Source organism: Meleagris gallopavo, chromosome 2 (assembly GCF_000146605.3).
Source record: "Meleagris gallopavo isolate NT-WF06-2002-E0010 breed Aviagen turkey brand Nicholas breeding stock chromosome 2, Turkey_5.1, whole genome shotgun sequence".
Lineage (NCBI taxonomy): Eukaryota > Metazoa > Chordata > Aves > Galliformes > Phasianidae > Meleagris > Meleagris gallopavo.
In genome coordinates this window covers 3,149,358-3,159,905 of record NC_015012.2, presented here as the reverse complement: position 1 = coordinate 3,159,905, position 10,548 = coordinate 3,149,358, and the positions used below count along the sequence as shown (strand labels likewise).

Below are 10,548 nucleotides of genomic sequence, written 5' to 3'. Positions count from 1 at the left end.
CGTCTGCGCGGCGCCGGCCCAGCGAGACCCGAAGGCTTTGGTCAGGCCAGGGAGCCGAAGGGCGGGCTGTGCGCGGGGCGGCCGTTCAGCCCGCTTCTTGGGAAGGTGCACAGAGGTGTGGGGGGAACCCTTTGTCGGCAGGAAGGGTGCTGTGGGCTCCAAGCCAGGCCGTGGAAAGCCGAGGATTTAACGAGGTGGAGGCGGAGGTGTTAGCAAAGCTGGGTGTATTGCCACGAGAGTGGAAAAAAACGCTGCCGTTCGTAGCTGAGGGTTGTGCCGCGGAGCTGTGCTCGCCATGGGGGTGGGGCGGTGTGTGGTTGTTCCTGGCGGTGGAGAAGATGAACGTGTGTTTGTTGCCGCTGTGGTGATCTGGGGCTGGACTCCTCCAGAAGACAGCATACGCGCTGGGAAGGATGCCGTGCAGAAAGGGTTGACGAGCTATTTTAAATCAGAAATCAAGGAAAGCTTGATGGCTGAAGATCAGCCTTGTTTTTCTGCTTGGTGCTGGTGCTGTTGATTGCAATTATGGTGAGCTGAAACTGGGTAAAAGGTTACCTCCAAACTGAACTTTCAGGAAAAACCGTGCTTTCGCTAAAGGCAGAACAAGACGTTTGATTTTTTTTTTTTTTTCGGTTGTCTAGTTCATTTTAATTTACTCCAAGTATCTTAAAAGTGAGCTGTCCTAAGCTGGCTTTTGGCTCTTACCCCCATCTTCTGCTTATTTTTACTTCTGCTTTTAATTTGAAGTAGAGATTGGAAGAAACAAACAGTATAAAGATACAAATATTATACTTTGCTTTAAATAAACCTACAAGTTTTCTGTGGGAAAAGTTGTTCTCTATCATATATTTAAGTAGTATAGCAGATTGCTTCAATATGGAAAACAGCAAATGTTGGAGAGCTACTTGATAGAATTCAGGTGCCAACCTAGAACTTGCAGAGACCTATTAGAAAGGGCATAGGTAAACTGGCTGAAACTTACAGGCATGCAAAGGGCTAGAAGTTCATTAAATTAAAAAAAATAATAATAAAGTAAATGAGCTCATAATACCTCTTTCTGCCAACTGTTAACAGGTTTAGATTCAATCCCAATTCACTAAGGGAAAGCAGAGAGCTATCTAGAAGAAACGAGAACAAATGCTGGAATTAAAGCTTTCAAATTGCAAAATATTCTTGGTAGTGTGTATGAGATGCTCTTTTGCATTTTGTGCTTTTAGTCTGTACAATAAAAACACTTCGTATATGTTTCAGATATGCTGCAATTCTATACTTACGCTGAATATTATTTTTTTGATTATTTTTTTTTTTTTAATGAAAGACATATTTCTTGACAGAAATTTTTACTTCCCACTAACACTGTGGCACTACCAATATGCAAGGTCATATTGATAGCCATTCAAGAATGCTGGAGAAAATGAAAATATAACCTCATTTTGAGTACTGATCTTGGTTGTCTGAATTTTTTTAGGTCTCCTGACTTGGGTGACAACTTGCTGACCAGACCTGGACAACCCATAGTTACACGAATACCTCCACCTATTTTGCCAAGACCATCACAGCAAACAGGAAGCAGTAGTCTCAGTACTTTAAGGCCAGCATATAACAGTTCTTTTACTACAGGCTATGGTTCATATGGAACTTCTTTTTATGGAAGCTACAGTCCTTACAGTTATGGATATGGTGGCTTGGGCTATAACCGCTTTCGTACAGATGATATTCCTCCCAGCAGGTTTGTTCAACAGGCTGAAGAGAGCAGCAGAGGTGCATTTCAGTCCATTGAAAGTATTGTGCATGCATTTGCCTCAGTCAGCATGATGATGGATGCTACTTTTTCAGCTGTGTACAACAGTTTCAGAGCTGTGTTGGATGTAGCCAATCACTTCTCCCGCCTCAAAGTACACTTCACAAAGGTGTTTTCAGCTTTTGCTTTAGTGAGAACTATAAGATATCTCTACCAACGTCTACAGCGATTACTGGGTCTGCGGAAGAGCTCTGAGAATGAGGATTTGTGGGCTGAAAGTCAGGGGACAGTAGCTCGTGTTGGTCTTGAAGACAAAGCAGCTAACTCGGCAAAATCCTGGCCTATTTTCTTGTTCTTTGCTGTTGTTATGGGAGGTCCCTATCTGATTTGGAAACTGCTTTCTACATACAGTGATGAAGAATCAGGTAAAGATGATCTGCAGCATGGGAGAATCATGAGAAGTACAGAGTATATTGTTCATTTAGTTATCCATGTGTATAGAGATTAACCTTACACTTCAGTAATGGAAATCTATAGATTCTGGGGTACAACACTGAATTTTAAGTGTGCGGTATGGTACATGTAATTGCCTATATAAATAGCCTACTGTTGAACTGAGATTCAGTTTCGTGGTACGCTTTATGTGATTCCAAAATCATGATTCCTTTCTATTAAATGTGGCAGGTGAAGAAGGAGGAAAAGCTTTTTGTTAGGTTTACTCACCAAATGTTGTCTTTGTTAGTCCTGCCAGTTCTCTGATAGAGAAGCAAGGAAGTTAAGGTGTCTTCTCCATTTTTCTTTTATTAAAAAACCAAAAACAAACAAACAAAAACCTCTCATCCATAAAATTCAAAGCAAGTAACTTAATTTCTTTTTGGAAACAGTATCTAGTAACTGGGCAAGTGGAGAAGATGATCATGTAGTTGGAAGAGCAGAATATGACTTCAGTGCTCTCTCAGAAGAGGAAATTTCCTTCCATGCTGGTGACATTCTAAAATTAGCACCCAAAGGTAATCTTTTAATTTTCAACTTGTTTTCTAATATGTGAAATAAGTTGTGTAGTTTGAGTCTGAAATTATGTTGGGGGTGGGGGGGAGAAGGAGACAAGGAGCAGGGGGAGAAAGTGAGAATGCAAAAGCAAAGCACCTTTTTTGACGCAATTCCTCATACCTACTGATTTTTTTTCGTTTTTTTTATATGCACTGTAATAAAACTTATTAAATAGTTTGTTCAATTTCCCTAAAGTATGACACAGCCTAAAAGTATTACTCAGAGTATACTTTTTGGTTACCTTTGTGACTCCTTTTTTTATATTTGTTGTACAACTGTGAAAATCCTTAGGCATTTGCAGTATGGTTGTGTCAACAATTTCAGCTTCACAGTACACTTCAGAACATCTCATCAATGCAGATCCTCTTGTGTACTAATTTGTCATTTCTCTTGTGTAGTAATTTGTATTTCCCTTTTATTACAGAGTTATTTTCTCTGTGTGATTAGTTGTGCTCTGCCTTCTTGTGTATTTGTGCCTCAACTGCAATATATTTTGAATTGCTTTGTAACTTAACGCTTTTGCATTTTCTGTTTCAGACCAACAACCCAAAATCCGTGGCTGGCTTTTGGCTAGTTACGATGGTCAAACAACAGGACTTGTACCAGCTAATTATATCAGAATACTGGGCAAAAGAAAAGGCAGGAAAACAGTGGACCTGGAAAGGATTACAGAGCAACGTCCATCCTTTACTGGGATGTCTGCTAGAGGATCCACTGCTGCTGTGACTTTAGAGGAACAGGAAGCTGCTTTTGATTCTGTTTTTATAGGAAGTAATAAAGTTCCTGTTGCACCTGACTCCACTGCAGTTAGTGGAGAGAAACAGGAACTCTAATGCACTTTCCTCAACAAAGCAACTGAATGGTGTTCTATTGATAAAACTTAGGGTATGTTTAAAATCTATGTTGTAGTAGAACACTGATGGGCTTGTACCAGACTGGTGTAAGGATGGAGGAGTTCTTGCTCAAATTTGTATTATTTCTTTTTGATTCACTTAAAGTTGCATATTAGTGACTACTTAACCACCTTGCAGCATCTATAAGATCTGGAGCCAAGAAGAATCGAGGTGTTTATAACAAAGCAAACAAACAAGGAAATAAGGGCTGCCCTGTTCTCATTAAGTAGACAGACTGTTGATAAAGTCTAGAATTAATGTCCAGTCTTCATTGGAATGTCAGCTTGACAAGAGGCCACTTCAGCTGATGTGCTGAAGTGAAGGGAAAGTAAATTTCTGTGAAAAGTTGTCCGGAACTGGAGACTGAGGACAGTACTCTAGTAATAGCACTTTGTTTCCCTCTAAGAATTGCAAGAGATTTAGGTGACTCAGTCAAACCATTACAATTTCTCAATTGCTTCCTTTTGGTAAGAAGTACAAACCGTAACTTGTCATAAAGACTTAGCCTGCTCTTTCTCTTTTTTTAATAAAAATAGTGACTTATGAGAAAGAGAAGGGGGTACAGTAAGGGAAGGAGATTAGAAATTAAAAAAAAAAAAAGCAATGCAGCTTTGCTTATAAAAATAACATTAGAGTAAAGGGCATCATCTAGTCAAGCACTTTCCAAGCTTATTTTTACTTCCTTCTATGGTATGCTAATTTAGCACCACCTCTAGCCATCTTGTGTTGTAGCCTATTTGTCAGTCACCTATCAACTACTGCATCTCATTTTCATTTTTTTGTTTATACTTGTTTTTAAAGAATGTCAAAATATCCTGCATCTAGTGCAATAGTAATGCTGTGGAGAGGCAGGAGTTTACAGAATTCCATTGAGTGGCAAAGGAAATGTAGTTTCGTGCTTAGTTGTCCCAGTTAGTTAAGTTCTTGGAGGTACACTGCCATTCAGGTGGTAAATGTTACATCAGCCCATAAAATTTGAGAGCTCTGATTTATCAAGAGCCATAAATGCATTAAGACTGTTCAGTGTGTGTAGTATTTTATTCATATTGATGTTTGAGAATTCTGTATTGAAATACAATTTTTCTTAATGAAGGAGAGAGAAAACGTTTTTTCTTGTAGAATATACGTATATATATATATACCCACTTTAAAAGTTTGAGGGGTAGATAAACTTACTAAAACTTGTTTTTGCGGTACAGTTTTTATTTCAAAGATAGAAAAGGTAGGATACATGCTTTTGCTTAGCTGATCCAGTAGTTTCAATTTCTTTCTGTAAAGATCTTCAACAGCCATTATGTATTTAAGCAAAACTTTCAGTATTTACACTTTAATTTCATTTGCTGGTCTTAGAATTCTCAACAGAATGGACAAGAAAAATTGAGGAGAGCATAGTTTTATTGAGGTAGAGTGACTGAGAAGATGCATCTTATGCTGGATGCTCAGATTTAAAGTAACCTCTGAGTGCCTGTTTAATATAACAAGAATAAGTGGCTGTGGTCAGGTGTTGGGAAATACCATCTTTATTAGATTGTTAGATCTTCAAGTGGAGAGAAAGAAGTAGTTTAAAAAACAAATAGGAAATGTGAAACTGGATTTAAAACAGAACATGTTTAAAAAACAGTAAACATGACATACAAAATACATAGATAAGAAAAGTTGGGGGGAGGGAGGAGGAGAGGTTAGTGTGCACAATTTTGCTTACAGTGTGTATTCATGGAAGGAATTATTTACTGTTGTGAGATTTACTTAATGGGCTATCAGTCTTCCATGGCAGTGTAAGATTTCAGTCAGAGGAAGGGTTTACATAAATGAACAATCCAAACTTTTTGTAATGTCCGTTCAAGTAGACTTCTACTTGCTCACAGGAAGTTTGGTAGATATTGCTTTGGTGTTTGTTAGAATCTTTCAAACTACTAATTCTAAGATGAATTCAATTTTTCACATTTTAAGATATACTATTTTAAAAACAGTAGAAAAATAGGTTATTAATAATTTGTCTTTACAACAAACTTTTGTCTCAACTTTTGCCTACTGATCACTAACTCTCATAACTATCTGCTAAATGTTGGCAGAGGTTTTGATTCTTTAGTCTTATGATTAATGAGAAAAGGAAGACAAAGTAATGAACTAAGTTATTTAGGTGCAGAAGGGTGTTAAAATTAAGTAAATTGCATATGTGTTTTAAGATTTAAATTTAGTTTTTTACAAGTACAAACTAATGTCAGGAAAAAGCCTGAATCGTACAATCCCATTGTATGCATTTCTGGCTGCATGTCAGCCTACGGGGAAAAAAATCATCTAAATGAATGCTGATTGAAAAAGAGCAGCCTGTCAACCATGCTCTCAAGACTTGCCCAACTTTAGAAAAGTGAAAAGACTGAAAGGAGCAGGTGTGGCTCCAACGGGAATAGGTGGAAGATTAGGAAATCAGTTGACTCTTAGATCCTAAGACCTCTACGTTCTATGTTATGTTATTCTTTGGCATTGTTTATATACCTGTAGCATATAGGCATAAGAGGCTGTAACAGACCTATGACATTTGCATATATAAAATTTTAGTTTATTCTTTCTTTAGTGTCATTGATACCCAGTTTAGTATACCAGCCACTTTATGCTTGAATACTATATGAGCTAATGACAGCTGCCAGTTTTGGCTGGTTCTCTGGGTGCTAGCAGGATGCGAATATGCACATGTTCAATGCTTTGCTCAGGTTTCTGAAGAATAAATTAAAAATATTCCTTGTCTAGTGGAAGTTTCTAAAATTTTCTGCTCTTTTTGCACAGGTTCAAATACTGTTTCTTCTGCGGAACATCTGAGCTGTTAAGATTGTTTTGGCATATTTGGTCATTTTGCTGAAACGTGCTAGTTGGGTAAATACAAAGCAAATTGTTTCTTATAAATCTGTTCAGTGAAAATTTTCCAGAGGAGGTATCAGCACAGAAACAACCACACCAATTTCCATAATGCACTATCAACACTATAAAGAAATGCACAACAGTGCTTCGAAATTCTTGGTGATAGCAGAGGAACGCTTTATTTTCCACAACATAGGTGACATTAACCCATTTTCGTACGCGGAGGTGTGGGCGCGCGTTGGGCTTTGCCAGCACTTGTGGCCCGCAGTGGGGTTGTCGTTGTGTCCACAAGAGATAACGTGCTCTTTCCGCTTGCTTCCTGACACTGCTTCTGCTCTCGCTGCGTCCTCGCTACAAAGCTTCCCCCCGGGAAGCTCTCGCCATCCGCTTCGTTGCTCCGTTCCGCCCCGGCTGAGTCCGTGGCGGCGCTGCCGGGCGGAAGCGGGACAGCGTTAATGACGAGAAGGCGGCGTCGCCCCAGGCCTGGGGGGCGCAGCCAGGCGACCGGACGCGGGGTTGGAAAGGGCGCTGCCGCTGCACTGCGACAAGGTGGGGCCGCCGGGAAGGGCGGGTCCTCCGCCACGACACATCGCGGGAAGAGCTCCACCCCCGCTCCTCCCGGGCACGCTATTGGTCGTCAGCGGCGGAGGGGAGCGGAGTCTCATCACCCGTCAGGCGCCGGTTGGCTGTGAGCTGTCCTTCACGACGCTCCCCGCCTCCTCGCTCTGAGAAGGTGGCGCTGGGCGGTGCCGGCGTCTGAAGTATCCGTCGTACGGCTCGGCTCTGCGGCTGGTTGCGTCGCGGGCGGCGGCGGCGGCTGCTGCTGCTGCTGCTGCTGCTATTACTACTACTACTAATACTACTGGTACCCCTCCCGGCTCCTCAGGAAGGGGCTCCGACCGCCCGCTCTCCGCCTTTGCGCCCACTGCCCCGCTTGCTGTGCGCTGGCCTGGGTGCCCGCCAGGTAACCCTGCCCCGCTGCGGCCGGAGAGAGCCGGGTCCGTCAGCGGGCGGGCTGCCCCCGACTGAACCCCTTGTTGTTATCCATGGAAATGTGCCTTGGTTTTATCGCAGAGCTCCTCGCTGCTGCTATTATTCTATGGAATGAGTGGGTAAAACGTTGCTTGGGGTGCGATTAGGTTTGAGAGTTTCATAATGTTTTTGAGTAATTGTTATTGCTGCTTAGTGATATATACGTGATTTTGTTACCAGCAAAGTGCTTAAGACTTACTGCATTTGTTCGTTTAAATCAAAAACTCTCACTATGGCAAAATAACTGCTTTTCTTTTTTTGGTTATCCCATATGATCCTGTTGTAGGAAGAGGCGATATATGCAAAATTGGCATTATTGGTACCTTTACTCAAGTTTATTTTGTATCTTGAGACCAGGGGATTCTTGGCGCTCCATCACTGACTCATTTCCATGGATTCATAAGCCAGGTGCAACATGCACAGAAATCAGTGTAGGAAGTGGGCTTTGTGTCCTATAACCACCTAAGTTTGCCTCTGGTGCAGGCCTGTCCACTCCTTGAATTCCATACATCAGATATTGCAGATATCCAGTGGCTTAACTGCGGTTGATTGTTGTGTGTCTGTGCACTGCTGGAGAGAAGTTTCCAAATTACTGTAGTGGCATCATCTAATACTGCCATCATGTTAAGGGCTTAAGGACTCAAATATAGGGACTGATCTACCTGTACTTCATAGCAGCATTTATACTGGTTGGAATTTGGAGCTTGTACGCCTTTATTCTTCAGCTGTTTGAAATGCTTTGCAGTAGATTTCATTTAGATGGAATTGCTAAGCTGCTGTGACTTTTATCTATTTGACTTACCTTTCTAAAAAGGCGGCCTTCAACCCTGTGCTGTAGTTTGTGGTGCTTTTGCTTTGTTTAAATATCATGAACATAGGGAATCTTATAGCATTCCCTTAGCATGCTCTCATTTCTTCAAATTTCTGATTGTTTCATTTTGCTGCCCTTTTGAGAGAATGAAGGCTTATAATTATCTGCAAATTTTGTTTCTAGTAATAGCAACAACAAAAAGCACATTCTGGAATGGGTTCTACAGTCAGAAACAAAATCTGTGCTTTTTTAATGTATTTGTGCTTTTAATGTGTTTATGCAAAAGAAACACCTACCTGTATTATTCATTTAGTAACAGGGAGTTAGTTAGGTCTGCTATGGTCCAGATGTATTTTCCCTGAAATACTCTATGACCCTTGCTTTATACATTAAAATTCAACTGACTGTTTATGTAATCTGCCTAAGGTACTTCAGAAAAAGTCTGAAGCAATCTCCAAATATGGTCCAGCTCACTGGCTGGGTGCTAGTTAATTATGGATGTGTTGGTTAATGCCAGCAGTTTTCTCAGAATATAGTAAAACAAGTGCTTTAAACTTCTACTGTGTTTCCTTTTCTCAAATGTAAAATGCATTTAAATAATTTCGTTTGTTTGTTTGTTTTGCTTTCCAATTATTTGGACTGCATTTTATTAGTGTTCAGTGCTTATGCATGTTCTGATGTTTGATCTGTTGCTTAACTTGAAACTGAAGGAACAAGGTTCCTTGACACTAATAATCCCAATAACTGGGAGCTGTGAATGCTTTAGGATGACTCAAAACTCAGGTGTTCAGGATGAAGGACACTTAGGTGTTGTGTTCTGAAATTTTAGCAATTGCCCCTTAGCTGGATGCCTGAGTTGACCTCTATAAGATGGGAGTCAGATTTATAAAAAAAAATAAAAAAAGCAGAGGAAGAGGAAACCGACATAGAAAGTTTGGAGAAAAGCAGAAAAGTAAACTTAAATGTAAGAGCCCCTCTGTAGTTTAGGCTGTTTCTTCGGGGACTGCAGGAGGCCCTGCTTTGCATTGAAGAGCATGAATCCCTCTGAAAATAGACACTGGATAGTTCCCTTTCAAACTGCTGAAAGGGGAGGTAGTTTGGGGGTATATCCTGAACAATTAAATACTAATTCCTTGCAGAGCCTTCAGTAGTTTTACTTTACTTTTCTGTAGTATTCTGAAAATTATCCTCACCCTTGGAATCGAGAACCTATCTGGGCCCTGCATCCTTTATTCTCTGTTCCTTCTTCAGGGAAGGGAATTAAAAATTTGTATTTTAAAGTTCTGACAGAGTTCTTTCGTTCCAAGTATTTAGCAACTGAGGGAAGCAAAGCATTTCACATGTATTTCTTTTCATTCTGGCTCATATAACACCTATGGTATAGCTCCAAGGTTTTGATGGAGTTAGAGATGCAATCTTGAGAGCAGATACAATACAATGCAAGTTCATATAACTCATACCAATCTGTAACTAGAGCGGATGCTGTTTTTTAATCACCATTCGTAGTGCTTTCATGCAAATATATGAGTGTGACGTCCAGTGGTTGGTGGATGGGCATCTTCTGTGTAGTTGACTGTAGGAGTAGAAGCATCTAGACAAAGTGTATGACTGACTGACACGTGGGATAAAATAGTGTGCTTGCTAGAACACGATGGCAGAGCAACAGCAGCAAGTCAGTAGGACCAATGGTCTAGTTAGTGTGCATACACGGAAGGGAAGAGACCAGAGAAGGAACCTAGTAATATTTTTGATTGACTAGGTTGTTATTGCGTGGTCTTTTACTCAGTGGTTTTGGGTTGTTTTTTTTTTCTTTTTTTTTTCTTATCAGTTACGGATACTTTTGTGGAATTTTAAGTTTTATCTTGGCTCAGCAAAGAGGTGGTCAGGTTCTGCTATGTGATAGTAACTTGGACCTGAAAACAGCAGCTCTTGCCGCTGCACTGTATTTTCCTTATTGTCTTGTTCTGACTCGCACTTCCATTCGTAAGTTAGGGAAAGGAGACTTCACAGCATCATATTGCTTTCTCATTCAAGAGTAGACTTTCTTCTAGACTGTCTTTAGAGCGCGCTTCTAAAAACTGTTGCTTCTAGAAATATCTGTCTCTTGGAGCAACTGTTTGTGGCTTCCTTTTCCACCCTAACCCCTTTCTCCCCCCCTTTTTTTT

General features: G+C 40.6%; 1 protein-coding gene across 1 annotated transcript; it reads left to right on the top strand.

The window, feature by feature from the left end:
* Positions 1-4: 4 nt before the first annotated feature.
* Positions 5-6,427, top strand: PEX13 (peroxisomal biogenesis factor 13; the record flags this gene model as incomplete). The annotated part of the gene is made up of 4 exons (XM_010706400.2): positions 5-105; positions 1,469-2,166; positions 2,626-2,751; positions 3,329-6,427. Coding segments are annotated over 4 exons (1,221 nt in total), but the record flags the coding sequence as incomplete, so codon positions are not given.
* Positions 6,428-10,548: the final 4,121 nt, after the last annotated feature.